The following is a 20,248-nucleotide window of genomic DNA, read 5'->3' on the forward strand; positions in this document are numbered from 1 at the left end:
TGGTTAGTTTGGTACTCAGCTAAGGGAAGACAGATGCCTTCCTTCTGTGATTCACCCAAGAAGTTCCAGTGTTTCTACCTTGAACATAAAGCTAACCTTAACAACTGGCTCAGAGGAAGATGTCTACAGTGGAGATGACTGAAGTTCACCAAAATGAATAGTGTAGCATCAAAACAGCTCAGCCCCATAAATGTCTCATCAGAGCATTCAATGATAAATCACTTTTATTACCCACTCAAAAAACATTCCTCTAAAAGCAACAAAGCCATGTAACATGCTCTTCGGGACAATCAGCCAAGCAAGAATCATGTGTCATCTTTCATATGAAAGATGACAGCATATCATCATAAGTCACTTTGTTGCAGTTATATCAATGAATAAAACTCTTCATTTGCAGGTCTCTCAGTAGCCAAAGTACTGTATGTTCCCCATTGCTAATAAAGACAGCAAGGGAACGCTCTCTTAGGTAACAGTCCATTTGTTACTTCAGAAAGTAAATTTTTGACAAATGAGTTAGGAAGCAGTACTACTGCAAGATGATTATCTAACATAAACAGGAAGCTTATCTAACCCAATGCTGCAAAGAGTACATGTCTTCCCCCATATGACAGGTACATTACATATTTCCCACAATTTTGCCGAGCACTACTTACTAGAAGTCTCTGCAGACCCTGCGTAGGGAGGTGAAGAAAGGCTTCTCCTGAAAACATGCTCAGAGTTTTCTGTACCAGAAAGCTTCAACGTATCTGAAATACAGAAACAAAAAGCTTTACAAATATACACAAGGTACTCCCTAATAAAATAAATTTCATTGACAGCAAGAACCTCTCACTATCCACTGTTAAAACTTATTAAAGGCTGTGTTAAAGGTTTTGAAACGCCAACATTAAACATTGTTTAAACCTGCTTCCTGCTTTTGATTTGATTAAAAAGAATTTTTCAGGTTCAGAGGCAAAATTAAACTCAATTTATTTTCCGAGATTTAGCTTCCATTCTGACACTTCAACCTGAAAGCCTACACATATCCAGCAATTCTTCTGCTAGTATCTAGAGTGCAGAATTTTCACAGCTCCTCCTATGAAGTCAACATGAGGAGCCACTTTTTTCCCCCCTTCCCCCTCCCCTATTGATATCATTAACAACACAGTAATAATTTCCTGTTAAAGCTAAGGACTATCCAAAGACTTCAAACCTGAAACTGATTTAAGACAATCCCTAACTACTCTAATCAAATAAAAATCCTCTGATCAATAGCACAATTATAAGAACATCACAAAGGACAGTTACTACACATTTCCAGAAACATTACCTATTTCCAGTGCTTCCGCAGCTTTTTCGAACTTTTCTCCACGATCTTCCTCTGACACATTAGACACTTGTCTTTTTACTGCTTTGCTTGAACTTCCTCCAGATGTTACACTTGTCACAGAGATGAGCGGGATGGCTTGGCTCTGCTGCAAGGAGCAAGGTGAAAAGGCAAACGTAAACCACACACCCATACATGTTAAACAGGACTGGACCTTGTATTGACCCCTGGGGTGCTTCTCTCAGTTGTGGTGATCAATCAAAGATTATCAAAGGTAGCCTTACAATGATATCTGCCGCCTCCCTCAGCATTCCTAGGTGCATCCCATCATGGCCCGTGGAGTCATGTATGTCCAGTTTGCTTAAGTATTCCCTGACCTGATCCTCCTCCACCAAGGGTATGTCCTTTGTAGTATTATAGGTAGAAGTGACTCAGTATCATTAACTAATGTCGGGACTGCTAAAACATACTGATGTATGTGCACATACACTAGTTTGAAGTGATGCACTTCTTCAAATTTTTGAAATTTAAGCTTCCCCCCCCAATTCCCCAGGCATCAGCATAGGCTGGATTTTATGGGCTGGTTATAACAAGCACCTTACTTCTCAAGTAGTGTCATTATTAAATTAATATGTAACACTTGCTTTACGATCTCCTGAAAGAAGGAAAAACTCTCTGTGCCAAGTCACAGCCAGGCTGCATAGGAAGAGCAGATAAAATGTACCCCAAACTTACACAATTGAAGAGCTCAGTAGTCAGACCAAGGTAGTTGTGCAAAGCGAGGAATGTTACTCTCTGCAGCCTTACCATGATGATCTAGAAACAGGAAATCAACAAGCAATAGGAATGGATTTAGCATTCTCCCACACTTGTTCTTGCATTTAGATACAGTTATGTTCCAGGCTACCTGAAGGCAGTTTATAAAATACAGACTGTACCCTAAGCTGAAATTCCTTTTTAGCACTTGATAAATTGAGCCAAAGATAAATTCAAGTGATTTACCAAAGACTTCACAATCATTTGATGGCATAAGAATCCAAAGTCTTACTCCCAAACACCAAATAGTGCTTTTTGTTTTCTGTAAACATTAATAATAAACATGCCTTGAAATAAAAGCATTTGCTTCCATTTTTCCCCCCCTCATTAAAAAAAATTTATTCCAGCTTTCCCCATACAGAGCCTGTGCTACTGCTCTGCAAGCACTCTAAACTAACATAAGACATCACTGCAGCTTATTCCCACTGTTAAGCCATCCTCCCTTTTTTTATCAGCTCTCACGAAGCACATTAAATTGGTATAATGAGCTGTTCTCCTCAACCATCAGTATTAGGAGGTTCATGTGTCACTCATAAATCATTCAGATACCAGAACAGTTTGCAAGGACAAAAAGATTTAGAAGGGATAGTAAAACAAAAGGACAGACCAGAATGACTCAGGAGGTCACGTGCACCCATTTGACTATTATACCTGTGGGACAGTGCACCACTTGGCAAACTCTCCAAACTGAAATCATTAATACACTAGTCCCTGCATTAACATCCACTTGCAGGATGTACAAGACATATTTGCAGTGCTCACTTGAAAACTGTCTAAGCTCCTGCAAAGCAAGGGAAGGTGAACTTAAAACTAATACAAAGCACAGCTCTTTCCTCAGATGCTGACAATCGCTTCTGAAGTGGAAATTCACGTCAGACTGAATTTTTTGAATTTTACAAAGCATCACCCCTCAACAAACAGCTTCTGATAGTACATCTGCCCTTTTTCAGAATATGTGACAGTCTTTTCCATACTCTAAGCCATTTTGAAGCCTTGTTGGTGCATAACCATGATGTGGAGCCCATGCCAGCATATTCTACTCCACCAGGACCAACAAGCTTACAGTGCAGATCAGGCTGATTTGAGAGGCTATCACATGCAGAAACTGATTCAATGTGTGTGTGTGTATATATATATATGAATTATTTCTTCCTGTACATGATTAATGCTGAGATGATTAAGTCTAAGGCTCTAACAGCAAGAGTAATAGCAGAACTAGTCCAAATCTTGAAAAGAAGCTATACTCAACAGTTTCATATCTGCAAAAGGATGATGAGCCTGCCAAACTTCAAAATGTCTTCCTTGTAACTTTGAAATTAGAGTGATTGCTCCCCCACCCCCCAATTATGCTTAACAACAAAGCTTACCTGTACCACTCTAACAAGAGTTTCAGGATATTTCTGGAAGACATCTTGAAAGGCACTTGCTGGAAGTCGCAATATAGTGGATGGAATGGCTGCTCGGGCTGAAACTGTTTTATATGGAGCAGGGTGACCCTAACAGAAAGTTTCAGAGACACAAGTTTAATCCACCAATTATCTGACCTAATTCTTCCCAATCCCTTCCCAGATTTCTACTTTGATATTGTATATGCTTGACAGACATCATCCGACCACAAAAAAGCCTTGAACTTATGCTCTATGACCTACAGGTGGTGTAATGAGGGCAGCATGGCCAGGTGAATTCACACCAGCAATGTCAATAGCATTATACAGAGACAGAGGTAAAGAAACAAGAGCTATAAGAAGCTGTATCAGGTTAAGGGGAACTGGCTAGTCTGTCAACTCTGTTACAGTTTTATTACAGACAAAGCCAGGCTTCAGAAGTATTTCAACTTCCCGCTATTCAAAACTGCAAAGAAAAGAGGTTTTGTTGATTTTATCTGTACTGATGACCAAGCTATTTGCTGCAATAGCAACCATAGACTCACATATTCAGTGAAAAATACAAACAAAACTGTATAGTAATTACATACATAATGAAATAAGACAAAAACCAGGCAGACTTCTTGTGTTTCAAGATATATATACATATCTTCATGTATATTCATATATATATGAAATATTCCAAATGACAAAGCCAAACAGCTTCTTTTTACTTGAGATAAACTGGGCCTCGACCATCCCAAGTTGCTCGAAGAACAGATGGAGAATTAACAAACCAATGAAAAATAAAACTGTAAGTGGATAGAATACAGCGATTTTTTTTTTTTACACTGGACGGCAAGCCTTTGGTTTAGGCTTTTCCCCCTTGAATCAGAATAGATTTGAACAAAAATCTACTGCCAAACACTTGGATAAAAGACTCCAAGCAACACCCCTGTACCCCATTAGTAACTACTGAAAAGAATACCTGTAAGTCATGAATTCATTTACTAATACATGAAATATTGATTTATCCAATATTTCTAAGATAAAAGGAGGCCTTTCATGGTATGGAGCAGGAGCTAAGGAAGAAATGGAGTTTCTACTTTAACAGTCACCTTACAGCTTCTGAAGCTTTCATTCCTCCTGAGCAGCAGAAGGCAAATTTTTCCAAACACTAAACACACAGATGCTAAATGCTGAGTACAAATAAAAAAACTTGCAAGTCTTCCAGAGCATCAGACAACTAAACACAATCACTGCAGAAGAATTTCTGCCTAAATGACACAGCAAAACCAAACAAGATATATTCTGCATAACTATAACCACTCTGGAAAATAAAGCTACAGCTCTGTCTGCCTTGCTGGTCTGGAAGTCACGATGAAGCAGATTCTAAAATTAAATTAAATTAATTGGAACCAATTTCCTAATTACACCAACTTCAGCTGACCTTTTTATAAAATCTGGTGATGATATTAATAGCTTTGATTTTCAAGTTCCTGAGGGATTTGAAATTTTAAACGTCTCTCTGACCTACAATGCAAAGCTACCAGGTGTCTTCAGTTTTCCAGGGTTTCTTTTAATTAAGTAAAGAAATTTAAAAATTACACTTCTGTGCTTTTACTGTACCCAAAAATAAATGCAACATTCCTCTTTTACAGGCCAGTTTAAAGCCTGGCTTTAGACAAAGAAGTCATTTGGAATTCATAGAATCATAGAATGGTTTGGGTTGGAAGGGACCTTAAAGATCACCTACTTCCAACCCCCCCTGCCATGGGCAGGGACACCTTCCACTAGACCGTGTTGCTCAAAGCCCCATCCAACCTGGCCCTGAACACTCCCAGGGCTGTGGCACCCACAACTTCTCTGGGCAACCTGTTCCAGTGCCTCACCACCCTCACAGTAAAGAACTTCCTTACATCTAATCTAAATCTAACCTCTTTCAGTTTAAAGCCATTACCCCTTGTCCTATCACTGCATGCCCTTGTGAAAAGTCCCTCTCTGGCTTTCCTGTAGGCCCCCTTTAGGTACTGGAAGGCTCCTATAAGGTCTCCCCAGAGCCTTCTCTTCTACAGGCTGAACAACCCCAACTCTCTCAGCCTGTCTTCATAGGAGAGGTGCTCCAGCCCTCGATCGTCTTCACAGCCTTCCTCTGGACCCACTTGAGCGGATCCATGTCCTTCTTATGTTGGGGGCCCCAGAGCTGAACACTGTACTCCAGGTAGGGTCTCACAAGAGGGGAGTAGAAGGGGAGAATCACCTCCCTCGACCTGCTGGTCACGCTTTTGATGCGGCCCAGGATACGGTTGGCTTTCTGGGCTGCAAATGCACATTGCCGGCTCCCGGCCATTTTTTCATCCACCAGTAACCCCAACTCCCTCTCCGCAGGGCTGTTCTCAATCTATTCTCCACCCAGTCTGTATTTGTGCTTAGGATTGCCCTGACCCATAGGCAGGACCTTGCACTTGGCCTTGTTGAACTTCATGAGGTTCACAGGGGCCCACCTCTCAAGCCTGTCAAGGTCCCTCTGGATGGCATGCCTTCCCTCCAGCGTGTCAACCACACTGCACAGCTTGGCATTGTTGGCAAACTTGCCGAGGGTGCACTCACTCAATCCCACTGTCCATGTCACCAACAATGATGCTAAACAGCACCAGTCCCAATACCGCCCCCTGAGGAACGCCACTCGTCACTGCTCTCCACTTGACATCGAGCCGTTGACCGCAACTCTTTGAGTGTGACCATCCAGCCAATTCCTTATCCATCAAGCGGTCCATCCGTCAAATCCACGTGTCTCCAATTTAGAGACAAGGATGTCATGTGGGACTGTCAAATGCTTTGCACAAGGCCAGGTAGATGACATGAGTTGCTCTTCCCTTATCCATCAACACTGTAACCCAGTCATAGAAGGCCACCAAATCTGTCAGGCACTATTTGCCCCTAGTGAAGCCATGTTGGCTGTCACCAATCACCTCCTCATTTCCCATGTGCCTCAGCATAGTTTCTAGGAGAATCTGTTCCATGATCTTGACAGGAACAGAGGTGAGACTGACTGGCATGTAGTTCCCCAGGTCTTCTTTTTTTCCCTTTTTAAAAATGGGGGTTATGTTTCCCCTTTTCCAGTCAGTTCAGTAGGAACTTCACTGGACTACCACAACTTCTCAAATATGAGGGATAGTGGCTCAGACACTTCATCTGTCAGTTCCCTCAGGACCCGTGGATGCATCTCATCAGGTCCCATGTATATAGTCTGCTTTTAAGTATGTACATCGCTATACTTGCCATCGACTGTATTTCCTACCAATCTTTACACCAAATACATAGTGAAAAACTAAGGAAATCTATTAAATCTTTAGTCACTGGACAAAGGATAAGCATTAAGTTTAATAGTGTTCCGTAACAGTTATTCAAAAGAGCAAAATAAGCACCGTGTATCATGTTTCTATGGTCTACATCCTACCCAGTAAAGTGTGATATTTTTTTTTTTCTGAACAGTGCTTGTTTGAGGATAGACTGATGCTGACAGTTTCTCAGAAAAGCAGTTTTAGGATAATAATGCAGCAGCCTTTTTCTCCAAAGAACAGCCCACCCCTCCAGTTTTTCAGCATATAATTTTTTCTTTTCAAAATCTCTGCATGAGAGCAGCCTGCTTTTGAAAGGGCCAACCACCACATCTAACTGCTTTGGAACATGCTAAAAGCTGTCAGAAGAACATGAAGAGGAAATGCTCCTGTAATTGTCAGCTCTCTCAAATATAATGTAATCAGCAGCACACGGAGAATACCATGTTTAAATTATACTATTTTACAATCACACACTGAGGTCACAAGGAACAGTTAAGTTATAATCAGTAGTGAAACAGGGCTTTTTCAACAGAGAACTTTTTGTTCTCAACATGGATAACTCTTTACTTCTGTCTTGTTTTAAGAGCTGTGGAGTAATTAAATATTGTAGGTGACAAATGTCACAGCTAAAGCCGTAGTTGGATCCAGATGACAGGTAATGGCCAGATCCAAATGAATTTGGTTAAGAAATCTGATACAAGAGACACAGGTGCCTTATACTCTCCTACCTGGAGTGGTAACTTCTTTTTGTACCCCAAAATCTGGCATATTCTCCCTATTCCCATTGCTTGGATTTTGTCTTCCTCCACTCCTACCCGCCATCCTCCACACTACAGCAACACTGCTGCAACCCAAAGTTCCTGCAGCAATCAATTGCTTCTTTATAAACTCATCTATCTTGTCCACTGCCATTTGAACAGACTTGAGCCCTGCAGGCGGCTCACTGTTACCCCAGTGTTTTTTTAGCTTCTTTTAATCCTCAGACTTTAATTTTTCTCCCCTCGGTCCCTGGCAATTGATTAATATTCCTCCCAGTCTCTTCTTTTTCATTCCAACTATGCCACCTGCTCGCAGTTTTCTAAATACCATCTCCACATGGAGGACAAAAGAAGAGTAAAACCCAAAGCTCTAGCAATCAGCACCAAATGCCATCTCTATTTGTCCCATTTAATTCTGAATGAAAATTCACTGGTCAGGAAAAAGATCTGACTGCACATATGGGTTGAGTGAGCACTCAGCAACAGCATCTGAAAACACTCGCATGGACATCAACAATGTTCAGTTCAGAGACTTCTTTAACATTTGAGGCAGTATCAATTCAGAGTCAGATTAACTACAATACAGAATTGTTCCAAAATGCCAGGAAAGGGCTAGCATCTACTTGGATTCAAAAGCTTCCAGTTTCTCCTTGAAGTTTTGAGAAAGCAGCATTTAGCTGTTCTCAGAATAAGTGAAATACAGAACAAGTCTCTTATGTCACAGCTGGTATCTTTGTATTTAGTAGATCTAAGGGGACTTTTCAATTTTAAAAATTAGAAAATTACATTAGAAAATACCTCTTGTGTGACCTTTCTTTTAGATCCAACAACAAGACATCACCAATTCTTGCAGCAAACTCCATTTTCTTGCACATCTCTCAACCTAGTGGGGGGCTGGCTGATGTCATGCATTACAAAATCAGTCAAGGGAATCACAAATTCAGCTCAGACAACTCAAATCCTCTCTAAATACATTCTTCCTTCATGTCAGATCCATGTCATGGTGGTACAGCGAAACTTAATTAAGGTTATGGTATCTGCAGGAAGTTCTAAGAGTCATTCACTAATTTGGAATGCCACTGAGAAGTCTCCTCTATTTTGGTCAATGCTACTTTCTCTCTCCTTGCCCATTGTCATGCTACTGCTATACCTAAAGCCAGCAAAGAACATAAGGAAGAGGAAAAACAGAAATAAAACAACCAGTTCACAAAGCTGGGAAACAAGGGAGAAAAGATAGAGTTGCAAAAATAAATGAGAACAAGTTACTTAAGCAAAAAAAAAAAAATTGCAAAGTTTTTGGTTATATACTCTTCTGCATGCCGATAACTCTTTTCAACACACTTTCAATAACTTAGTTCCTGATTTACCAGTGGTATAACTAATGAGAAAGAGGAAAAAAAAAAAAAATAGAATGAGAATTAAAAAAAAAAACCAACACCCCCCCCAAAACAACCAAAAAAACCCACCACAACAAAAAACCCCCACCACAAAATGAATGGCAACCACCCTTTAAAAAAAAAAAACAAAAAACACCCCCAAAAAACCAACAACAACAAAAAGACACAAACCACCACAAACCACTGTCATACCAGAAGGATTTCCTCTTGTTTATTCAAAAAGAATATAGGAAAAGAACATGACTAGTATTCTTGTTCCTATACGATGGTCCTGCTCTTTAGAATATTATCATTAAGAAAATTTACTGGTGGAAGTAACAAGGGCAAAGATACCTCTAAATCTGCTATTAATATGGATTTGACAGAACGAACTAGACTTGTACAGTCCAAATTATTCACGTGCCATTACTTTCTACATAAGAAAGCTTGACCAAGCTTAAAAATTATTTATCACTTTCAATAGGTTTTATGGAAATTATATATACAGATATATAGATATATGCTTGCATCTAAAAGTGGCAAAGAACACTTAACAGAATCATTAAAACTACTTACACATAGAATAACAGTACTTTTTAATGAAAGGAGACAGCCAAGCACAAGAGAAACATGATACAAGGTCAAATATGCACAACTTATTGATTAGATTATCTGCATCCTCTCAACTATCAAAAATCCTTCAAGTAAGCACTTTAAGTGCTTGCGTATTATCGAAAACAATGAATTCTCCACCTTCAATTTTGGTATTCCTAAACTGATGCACTGTGACAATTTCAGCAAAACCATCACTGTAATTCCAATTGAAACAAAATCCACACCACTAATTTGTGCAATAAATACGACCACCTAGCATTTAGCTCATCTTGTTGCCTGCCAAAGAGCACAACCTTCCAATGGTTACCAGCAACATTAACATATTAGGAAAAAATTAAATCCATCAACTGGTTTCACAGTATAATTACAGTAATAACAACTGTCAGATTTATTTTCATTAGGCTAAATAAAAATAAATTTGGTAAGTAACAAATCAAGCAGTGCAAAAGCCTGGACTTTTGGGCCCTAATCTGATCCTCCTCCCGACTGCTTTATGACCTTGAGCAAATCAAACCGTGCCTCAGTTTTCCAGCCACAAAAGAATAATTCAAATCCTACTGCTTATCAGAAATAGCAAGTGTTACGCTGTCAAGCATACATGTTTCACAACCAACTTACATACCACAGCACTAAGTTTACAGCTGTGAAGGCCTGGAAGGAGGAAAAGAATTGGTCAAAGAAATATTTTCCATTCTGATTCTTTCCTAGCAATATTCAAAGTCTACTTCCCCCAACAAGCTCTGTGACATAAAGCAGCACTGCAGAAAACCTGCACGTTCAAGAACTTACCGTGATAACATCAAGAATGCTGAGAAGGCTGTGGACGCTGTCTCCTGCCAGCACCTCCTTAACAACCACTTCTGTTCCATCCTGCAAGTGTAGGATAGATTACTGCAGGCTCATAGTTGCATATTTGGCATATATGGAGCATTTCAGAAAGCTTAACTCGCTCTTATTCTCCCAGATACTCTGAGCAGCCCTAAAAGAAATGGTCCTCCATTATAACTTGGATGCTTGTTTTCTCTCTGCTCTGATGGAAATGTGCTAATTCAAACCACCAAAGTTTCAAACCACCAAAAAAAGTGATAAATTAAAAGAAACTAAAAGCCAGTTTTGTCTAGGAGATGTGAACTGCTTGTCTTTGCTATGTAACAACCAATAAAATAAAAAAAAGCCTCCTTCACTCTGAGACAGAATTAGCTCCCTTTATCAAGGCATTACATGTCAAGAGGTAGTACAAAGCAAAGAACAGCAAAGTACAAACCTATACAGAAATCAGCAAATTTGGCATAATTTACAAACACAACCCCCCCTGCATTTTCAGCCATCACAAAACTGTTCACGTGTTAAAGCTAAACTCAAAGTTCAGTCAGGGGGGAAAAAAAAAAATCTAAATTGCCAGAAGGGATCACAAGGACTAGCACTCAATGCTTAAAACTCACCCATAAAACAAGCCATCATTTATTTTCCCTGTCTACCCAAAAGTGAATCTGAATCTTCAACCTCCCAGGCAAACCTGCTAACTACCACGTTAGAATATTGTGGAGCGAAGTGTACTTGGTCTCTCCTGCTCTGTATACTTAACTATTTTATATAACTACTATCCAAAAGGAGAATGTTTCCAGTGCTATGCAAAGCCCGTCTTGCACCCTGTCCTCCCTCAATAACTATGCAAACAGAGTATGTGAGGACATTTCAGAATGCCTTATCACCATTGCGTTTCGCTCTCTCATCCAAGACATGGGGGATCACAGATAAAAACCTTGATCTTTACAAATATCATGGTCCTGAAAGGTTGGAAGTAATGCTTTCTAAATCACTATGATTCAAATGTCTAAGTTTAATCAATGCGTAATGATTCATGCCAACCTATATGCTGTGCCAACAGATTTATCTCAAGAACCGCAGATCAGTTTATTCTTACACTTTCTTGAATGCAAACTTCCAGCTTGCCATCCTGTACAACGTAGATGCTGTTATCCAGCTGCCCAGGACGAAAGATGTATTCACCTTCATGCAATTGCACAAAAACCATGTGCTTGCACAGTTCCAGGAAAAGAGGTTTCTCAAAGTGGCCAAGGACCCTGCAGGAGAGAAAATGCAAAGGGAAACCTAAAATCGCCACTGCCCTTGGAAAATCCTTCCTAAATTTGCAAAGCCCCCAGGCACAAATAGCAGAGCAACCCCAGAGTCAGTTGTTGCACAGTAGTCCAACAGCACGGCAGAAGGAGCAGAACTCCTCAAGACAGAAGTGCAAAAGTACTGTGAGATGCCAAAACCTGTAAATACTGGAGGTCCTATTTGAGTAGCACACTGAGCAATGCCAGCAGGCCCACAAGGAAGTGTATCCAGTCTTCCTCAAGCAAACACCAGCATGGCTTTTGAAGGGGAAGATATATAAAAACCTGCAAGATTCACACATTGCATGAGGAAAGTTACTCTATGGAAATTTCCCTTTTAGTATAGCTACCCTGACCACCTAACAGGAACACATGAGAAATACTGAAAACAAAGGGAAAAATTCCTGTCATCTGCATGTACCTGTAAGTTTGGAATATTCCATCCTCTTCAGGTAATGCACAACTGGACTCCTTCGACATTGGAACTAGTCGGTCACTACCAGGCAGACAGAAATATGCGTCTTAAAAGTGATCATTCTGTGCACAGCACCAGAAGGGCCCTCCACATAGCTCCATTAGATCACACTTAACAGGATCAATCAATCAAATTCTACTGCAACATCAATTAGTCACAGGAGATCATAATTCCACAGCAGAAAGTTTAGATGACTTAAATAGCAGGTTTATTAGAGTATATGACCTTTATGACTACATTATATCATAATTGGGAGAAAAATGAACATACACAAAACCAAAATTACGGATTGGAAGATCTCATCCTCTTTGCTGTCTCAGCAAATTTAATCCTTGCTGAACAGGCACAAAGACCATCCCTTCTTCTTAACCTGCCAAAGAGCTGTGGGGATTAAGTTAACTTTGATTCCATTTGCAACTTTTTATCCAGAAAATTAAAAGATTCTGCAGTTCAGAGAGTTATCAGTATGGTATCCAATTAACATCTACCAATTATGATGCTTTTCTGTACCAAAAAATTGTCTGATATAGTCTAAAGGGAATTTTTAAAATGCACTAACAGAAATCTGTTCATGTTAGAATAGCTTTATTATCACTAGCCCTGAATTTAGGCCACTAATCTAAATCCTTTCTTTTTCTGTTTTTTTTTCCCCTAAAAACACACTCAACTATTTTCTTAACGTTTCTAGAAAGTTAGAAGTCATTTATTCTTTCCTCGTGGTCAGGTGAATTTTCAGTCAACTGCTTAAAGACTCAAAGACTCTGACCATGCAGTGATAAAATTTAAGACTTGACACAAACTGCCAAATATTTAGATCACTTGAACATCTGTCAAAACCAAAATCCAAACTTATCTTTCCATTTAACATTACCTAACATTTTTAAGCACGTATAGGACTTCCGATGGCAAATGGGAATTCTTTACATCAAATTCAGTTAGATCTGCCTCTAGCAAAGAGGGAGGTGGTTCTTTCGGCTGCAGAGTTGGACATTCCTTCTTAATACGCAGAATCCTACAAAGAAAAACACAAGTCAGAAAGTTCAGGAAGTCTCCTCATTTGTCTTAAGCATGGGCTGTATACTGACACCATAGGTTGACTGCAATACTAAATGCACACCATGCCAAGTTACACATTATCAATTAGATAAAACAGTAGCATTCCACCCTCCTGGCCTTTCCTCAGCAAAACTAGAGACAGTGCTATGTACATAAACCATTTCATTTCAGCAAACTTCCCAGCAAAATGCTAGACTGATGCATAGGTGACAGGACTGTGAAAAAACAGCAGCTATGGAAAAGTGCTAGGCTAGGGACAGATTCCATACCACAAACAAAAAAACCCACAAAACCAGCCTCCATGACATGAATTTTCCCCTTCTCAAAAGCCCAAGTACCTTTTAGCCAAAGATAAAACTTTTGCCCGCTTCCGCATCCTTTGGCGAGGCACAGTGTTCCCAACCAGAGAGTTTGGAAGAGTTGTAACCTAGGAGGAAATAATGAAAACAAAAACATTTACTAAAAACCAAAACAAACCAAAAAACCAACCACTAGTTCCAAGCCTGCAAAGCCTCCAACTCATTTACCAAGTCATTAGAACATGAGCAGAGTGAAGCACTCATATAAGACCTTGGAAGATTGGAACAACATCTACTCCAGGATCACTTTCTTCCTAGAAAGCAAGTGGAATATACTTTGATTTTAATAAGCAACTACTACAGTGGTAATGGATGGTAGAAGGGGAAAAAAAAAAAACAACTTAGCTATACAGTTCTCACTCAGGAGCATCCAACATCAGGCAGACGAGCAACATTTAAAGCTCCAGTACTCCTATGGCAGCCTGTGATGCTGACAAACTAGGGCCTGGTTCATTTTTGAGCTGGTGACATGCAGCAAGGCTTGTACTTGGTTTTAGTAGTTACTAAGTGCCACCTTCTGGAGAAACGCAACAACTGCAAGACCAAGAAAACTACTTTCAAAATATTACTAGTTCTCCATTTGTTTCTCAAAGAGTCAAATCCCAGGAAAAAGTTTCCCTCACAGAAGAAATCTTTAATTAGTTTGGAGGGTCCTTTTTTTTTTTTTTTAAGTAGAATCTTGGTATTTTATCAAAAATACATGAAGTACAACCAACAGCAGTTAGTTTGTAACATTCTATGTCTTACTCAGGAATAAAAGCAAAAAGCAAGGTCTAAAACCCCAAACCAAAAACTATCTGAAATGACTTTACCATGTGGAATTCTAAGCATTCTTTACTTATGTGTGTTACATATAAACAGCTGAATATTAAAATTACAAAGTTGCTGGCCACACACACAATTTCCTTTCATTGAGGGCTGGTTTGGCCAAGTTCTACGTAAAGGCTGATCTGCAATGCAAAAGCAAGGTTCAGGGAGTAATCTCCCTACACAATGAAACGGAGTTCTAAACCAGCACAGTGTCTGATTAAGTCCAAGTATTTGAATTCACCTAAACAAAGTTTAGCAGTGTGTGAGGCAGAAGGCTGTAGCAGTTCACAAAAGAAAGTGTTCCTCAACAAGCAGTCACTAACAAAGCAAGGTTACTTACCTGTACCTTATTTTTCTACAGATGTTGGTTTTCAGTGCCCTGGCGATGTGAGTGCACACCTGGACTCAAGCAGGTTACCCCACAGGGCACAGCGAGGACCGTCCTCAACTACGCTCTGCCTTTGGTCCCAAAAGGGGTCAGTACCATTCCTGCCTCACAGCTCCCCTGGGTCGGTGAGCCCACCAGACCCACACCCTGGTTCTGACTCTACAGGACAGAGGACAGGGAGCACTTACCACAGTCAGAATTAAATAGCCTTTTTCCTTCACTAACCATTTGTATTTATCATCATTCATTCCACAGATGACTACAAGCAAGCAATAAACATTTGTTACTCTGAAAAAGGGTCAGAGTCCCCATCTGAGTAAGAGGCAGCTTTCCAAAATCAGGGTTTATCAATAGCATCATATATATTAAAACTGCACATGGAGGGCCAAGAAGCTGCTACATAAATTTTGGTATGGGAAGTGTTGAGTCAGGAAGTCACCTCAACCTCCAGGACCTATTGCACAAGCTTGTAACAAAACCAAATGCAAAATCTCTGCGCTGACATAGCCCCTCATGACACCTCTGAACAGATGAGTTCTTTTGACCATGGTGGTACTGTCAGTCAGAAGAAAAACAAGTCTCACGTTCCACATACACTAAGTAGCTTCAAGGGATGCATGTATTTTGAGGAGAAAGACAGGAAGATTAATCTTTTCAGTTAAATGAAATCCAGACAATCAGTGCTGAACACCTAGCCTACCTGCTAAGATTAACCTAATCCATTAAAGGAAACGTCTGTCTCCAGATTTCCTCAAGTCTTCTTGTGCAATTTCCCAAGAAAAGCCACTTGCAAAGGTAAAAGTAAAAACGAAACAAACAAAACAAAAAAAAAACAAAAAAAAGGAAGAAAATATCAAACAGGCAGTCATAGCCTTGAAGGATTTAACCAACTGATGCAGAAACAGATTCCTGACTGATGGAAAATTATTGGGGAGACCTTTCAGAATAATAGGACAGGAACAAGGAACAACATCAGGACAGAAACCTGAGGGCACAGGTGGTATTCCTTGTGACAATCCAAGGCAAAGAGGTTAGTCTTGGGATAAACCCCTCTTGAACAGTCTCTAATGAGAGAGTTTGTCAAGTCTTATTTGCAACTGAGTACAAGAAAACAAAGGCTCATATGCTGAAATGCTTAGTACACTTCACAGGTAGTCTGCAGAAAGGCAAATTCTAGTATCTGCTCTGCAGATAGAGTCACATGGGAAAGAAGGTGTCAGCTCTGAATGTAATGGCAGTACTGGAAGTCATTATCTGACAAGGACAAGCCTGAATATAGACACTGAATATCTTGAATATAATCCTAATTACTGAGAAAGACAGATTACTATAGATATTTAAACAACCATCAACTCCAGAGAGGAATTAGATATTCATTGATTTATTACTACCCTTATTGTCTGCAAATATTCTTGAAAGAGGTAAGGTTTGGCCAGAAAGAGAAGCCATTGCTGTTCCACCAGCAATTCAGGCAGAACTCCAGGAGCTCTGAAACATCCCCAAAATTCCAGTGAAATGTTATAGGTTGAAGGCCCTGGGCCAGGCTAAGCAAGTGAAGTATTGTAGTTTACAACACCTCCTGAACTGGATTTTAATCTTTACTTCCCTCCCACCATGCCAGACGCACTCACCTTTCTCATGATCTTTCGCCCATAGAACATCACTTTGTCTCTCTTGCGAAATCTGTACTGAGGCACATGTGGCTGAAGTTGTTCTGAAACAGAGGCATCACATCAGAATCCATCTGCAGCTCTGTGCTAAGGGAAAGAAAACTGAGCACAGGTTGTCAATTTTGCTACCTCTGTAACAGCTGTGCCTCCTGTCTACTAAGGAGCAAGCTCTTGTGGCCAGCATTTGGAATTTAAACCAGCACACGATACCTCATTATCCAACTCCAGTTAGCCAAGCCAGACTAGGGAAGAGCTGGCTTGAGGCTCTACCTAATCACCAGAGGAGATGAAAAGGCTCTCTAAACAGATATAAGGATCAGGTAATTTTAATCTCACAAAGGAAACCTCTAATTCATCCATTTCTCATTACTGTAACAGCAAAATCGCAGCAGGGTTGAAATTATTTGCATGCCAACTGATACTAAGGCTACCATACACTACAGAAATAAAAACCTCCAGCATCCTGCACATGACAGTTCTGAATTCTATGTTCAGACCTGGGTAAGTGAATCAACACAAGTTCTTCATCCTTTTAAAGCTGTTTTCCTGCAAGAACCACTGTCTTCACAGCAAGCAGTTATTATGAATCAGCATAGAATCTACCACATATTATTAAAAAAATACTGAAAACAGCTGAGAAAACTGTTTTTAAAACATACATAGTCATTGAGTACTTACTAGATTGTTTCACTCTTCTGTAAACAACAAACACAACAATTGCTATAAGTAGTAATGCAACTGCAGCTCCAATTGCAATTCCAGTCAGCTGTGAGAGGAATTCAGAGGGGAAAGAAGTTAGTCACTTCTAAAGTTGAAAATTATTAAGTACTTTTTGGAGGGCTGAAGGACACTTAGCTCAGTAAGACGTCTGAAAGTCAAGCACGTTCATAAATACTTAATTTTTTAGCTTAAACTTCTTGCATGTGTGATGTTTTAACTACATCAGTATCCCACTCGTAAGCTCACATGCAAAATATTCGGCATTTTCCCCCCAATGATCTGTGAGCTAATCAACTCAACGTACATGGGATGAAATAACAGTAATTAATTCCTGCCTCATGCACAGCAACAGCAAAGAAACACTCAGACTTTGACTGTGACTTAGTAGAGTTCTTAGAACTTACAAGAAGCTACACGTTATTTATGCACAGACAGTCTTTCATCCAGCTGATTAAAGCTATACATTACCATAGTAGTCTGTATTCTGTCTTCTACAAACTGAAGAATTCGTGTTCCACCTGCTGGTAGCACAGCCTAGCACCAAAATGAAGGTGAAATTAATTTCCCACAACTGGCAAAAAGCCTCCATAAGAACATCTCGATGCCTCGTCTGGCACATACAATGCAACTTGATTGTATTTTCCAACATCTTTCTTTCAACTATAGCCCACTTCGCAAACACAAGACATTCAGTGTAGAAGGGTCATTAGTGGAGTTTTGCACTGATGTCAGCTCAATGCATTCCTAAATAGTCATAAAACAGGGTCAAACAGTGAGGTGATAACTGTTTTTGATGATTTTATGTTATTCAGAGCAACAAGGATGAGAACTGAATGTAAAGGACTTTATGAGACTGAGAAAAGTCATAAACCAGCAGATTAAATTCATCATAAAAAGAAAACTATGCACATTGGGAGAAGCTCTAACCTCAGGTATACTGTCCTGGGACCTGTGCCAAGTATTGTTATTCAGGTAAAAAATCCGGCAGTTAAAGCAGTCTCACAAATGCCACCTCAAAACTTACCAGAACAGGGGAAAAAAAGCAAACCAAATATTAGGAAAAAGGAGGAAACAAACCAAGTAAAAGGACAGGTGTGTCTCCCTGTAAATCTTGAATGTTCAAGTACTTGTAAGGTTAAGTACTGCATGCAGTTTTGGTCCCAGTTTTTGCCCTGGATTCCAGATCTGGATGACCTCTTAGTTTAGCTTTGCTGCCAAGAGAAAAATGAAGTGCATGCCAAGAGTCGCCAAACTAGCCTCTCTCATGAAATTCGTTCTGGTTCTACAGCACAAATAAAACTCCTGCCCGACCAGTCAATGCAGACAAATTGCTGTCTTCAGTTTGTCTCCTTAGGTTGCTTTAGCACAGCATATCAATAATTTATCTTCCCAACATGAGTCAAACTAACTCTATCACTACTATCATCAGACTACTATTAGTAGGATTGTAGTGGAAAGTCAAAAGAATTTAAAAAAAAAAAGTTTAAAATTTGTTAGAAACAAATACAACACATGCTGGTAAAACAGTGAATTCTTGGTCTAAGTCTATTGTGGTCACTTAATTTATTTCCCCTTCACAGTGACAGGGACACGCACAGTTCTGCTACTGTCCAGGCCTGTATGATCTCAAATAACATCAAAAGTAGTAGTTGCCAACTGACAGTCACATTGCTGCTACATGAGGAGAAGAAACAAATTCATGACCAACACACACACATGCACAGACTGAACCCTCGTGCCTCAATACAGAAAAACAATGAGGGAAAGAAGGAATTCAGGCCTCCAAGAAAAAAAGGTTATATGTATTTTTTTAGTTCTGAGAAGAACTATTTCCTGACATAGGCTTTGCCTTTCATGACTATGAAAAGCACCATGCGCCTTGTTGGACTAGGACTTTCGTATTTATGATTAAGAACAAATGCAAGAAGAGCTGGCTGCCAGCAAATTCTGCAATTATTCCATCTTTAGGTTAAAAACATACTGTTGGAGCAAAAGGTTTTTAAATGCATCATTTGCTAACAGCTTAGAATATGAAGCAGAGTGTGAATGGTTGGCAGTAAAAAAAAAATTGTAAAAAAAATCATAAAGACATACACACACAAAAAAATGGGACCAATCTTGAAGTTTTTGAAAGGATAAAACTCTTATCGGGAAGGGTTCTTTCAAAGTAAAAGCACTGCATCTGAAGACATTACCCAAATGTTATCAAATTAGGTATGGTAGCTTTCAGCTTCTGGAAGTACTAATAGGAAAATAAGTATGTCCAAAACTACTATTTTTTGTATTGTATTGTATTGCAATATTGTACCTCAAGGCTGGTGGTGTTGCCTTCTTCATCCATGTCTGGAGGTACAGCAGGAGGAAAAAAAAAAAAAAAGAGAAGACCCAGTTAAGAGATGACTGCACTCTAATCCAAAGTCTTTTTAACTCCACAACGCACAGCGTACCACAACTGCTCTTCCAGTTTGGCTGAACAAGCCAATTCAAGGGGAACAATGTTTTGTTGCGTTTTTTTACTTCATTGTCCCTTTTTCTCTTTGTTGAGCAACAAAAACCATCCAGTCTTCAAGGAAAACCAGAGCTACCAGTAACGACAGCTACCTAACTCCTCTGGGAACGCGACAGGACTTTGCTCAAACGTCTCTGCTCTCCCTTGAGGAAACCCCCCACGGAGACGGGAAGGTTTAACGCTGAGAACACCCACGGGAGGGAGGGACACCACCCCCCCGGTGCCCACACCCCAGTGGCACAAAGAACCCTCTCCGGGTTACGTGTTCTCTAAGGAACAGGGAAACGCCGGGCGGGCACTGACCCGGGGACACTCACCGACGCCTTCTTTTCGGGGGGAAAAGCCGTACAGAAACAAGGGGCGGCCGCAGCCCTGTCAGCGGGTCAGGACAGACCCCGGGCCGGCCCCGGGTCACCCCTCCTTTGCCGCCACCCCAGCAGGCCGAGCCCTCGGTCCCTGCCCGGCTCCGCTTCCCTCCTCTCGGTAGAGCAGATCACGGAACGCGGACGTTAAAAAAAACAACCTCCCGCGCGGCACCGGCACTACGCGAGCCTGCGAGGCC

At 40.3% G+C, this 20,248-nt stretch overlaps 1 protein-coding gene across 3 annotated transcripts in view; it reads right to left on the bottom strand.

The window, feature by feature from the left end:
• Positions 1 to 20,248, bottom strand: part of PNPLA7 (patatin-like phospholipase domain containing 7) — a 130,184-nt gene that overhangs the window by 109,824 nt on the left and 112 nt on the right. Inside the window, exons 1-13 of one of the 3 annotated variants that reach the window (XM_010571049.1) lie at positions 20,004 to 20,165; positions 19,486 to 19,520; positions 17,646 to 17,711; positions 17,136 to 17,223; positions 16,419 to 16,501; positions 13,569 to 13,657; positions 13,046 to 13,186; positions 11,504 to 11,663; positions 10,369 to 10,449; positions 3,490 to 3,618; positions 2,042 to 2,122; positions 1,310 to 1,454; positions 654 to 746 (exon numbers count right to left, since the gene is read on the bottom strand). In XM_010571049.1, the coding sequence (XP_010569351.1) occupies positions 654 to 746; positions 1,310 to 1,454; positions 2,042 to 2,122; positions 3,490 to 3,618; positions 10,369 to 10,449; positions 11,504 to 11,663; positions 13,046 to 13,186; positions 13,569 to 13,657; positions 16,419 to 16,501; positions 17,136 to 17,223; positions 17,646 to 17,711; positions 19,486 to 19,518 (1,189 nt within the window). In that variant the 5' untranslated portion in view covers positions 19,519 to 19,520; positions 20,004 to 20,165. Of the gene's footprint in view, positions 1 to 653; positions 747 to 1,309; positions 1,455 to 2,041; positions 2,123 to 3,489; positions 3,619 to 4,097; positions 4,259 to 10,368; positions 10,450 to 11,503; positions 11,664 to 13,045; positions 13,187 to 13,568; positions 13,658 to 16,418; positions 16,502 to 17,135; positions 17,224 to 17,645; positions 17,712 to 19,485; positions 19,521 to 20,003; positions 20,166 to 20,248 lie in introns of those variants that run through there. The other 2 variants (XM_010571048.1, XM_010571050.1) reach the window with 2 other exon arrangements.

This window comes from Haliaeetus leucocephalus, unplaced genomic scaffold (genome assembly GCF_000737465.1).
Source record: "Haliaeetus leucocephalus isolate CR32 unplaced genomic scaffold, Haliaeetus_leucocephalus-4.0 Scaffold306, whole genome shotgun sequence".
Lineage (NCBI taxonomy): Eukaryota > Metazoa > Chordata > Aves > Accipitriformes > Accipitridae > Haliaeetus > Haliaeetus leucocephalus.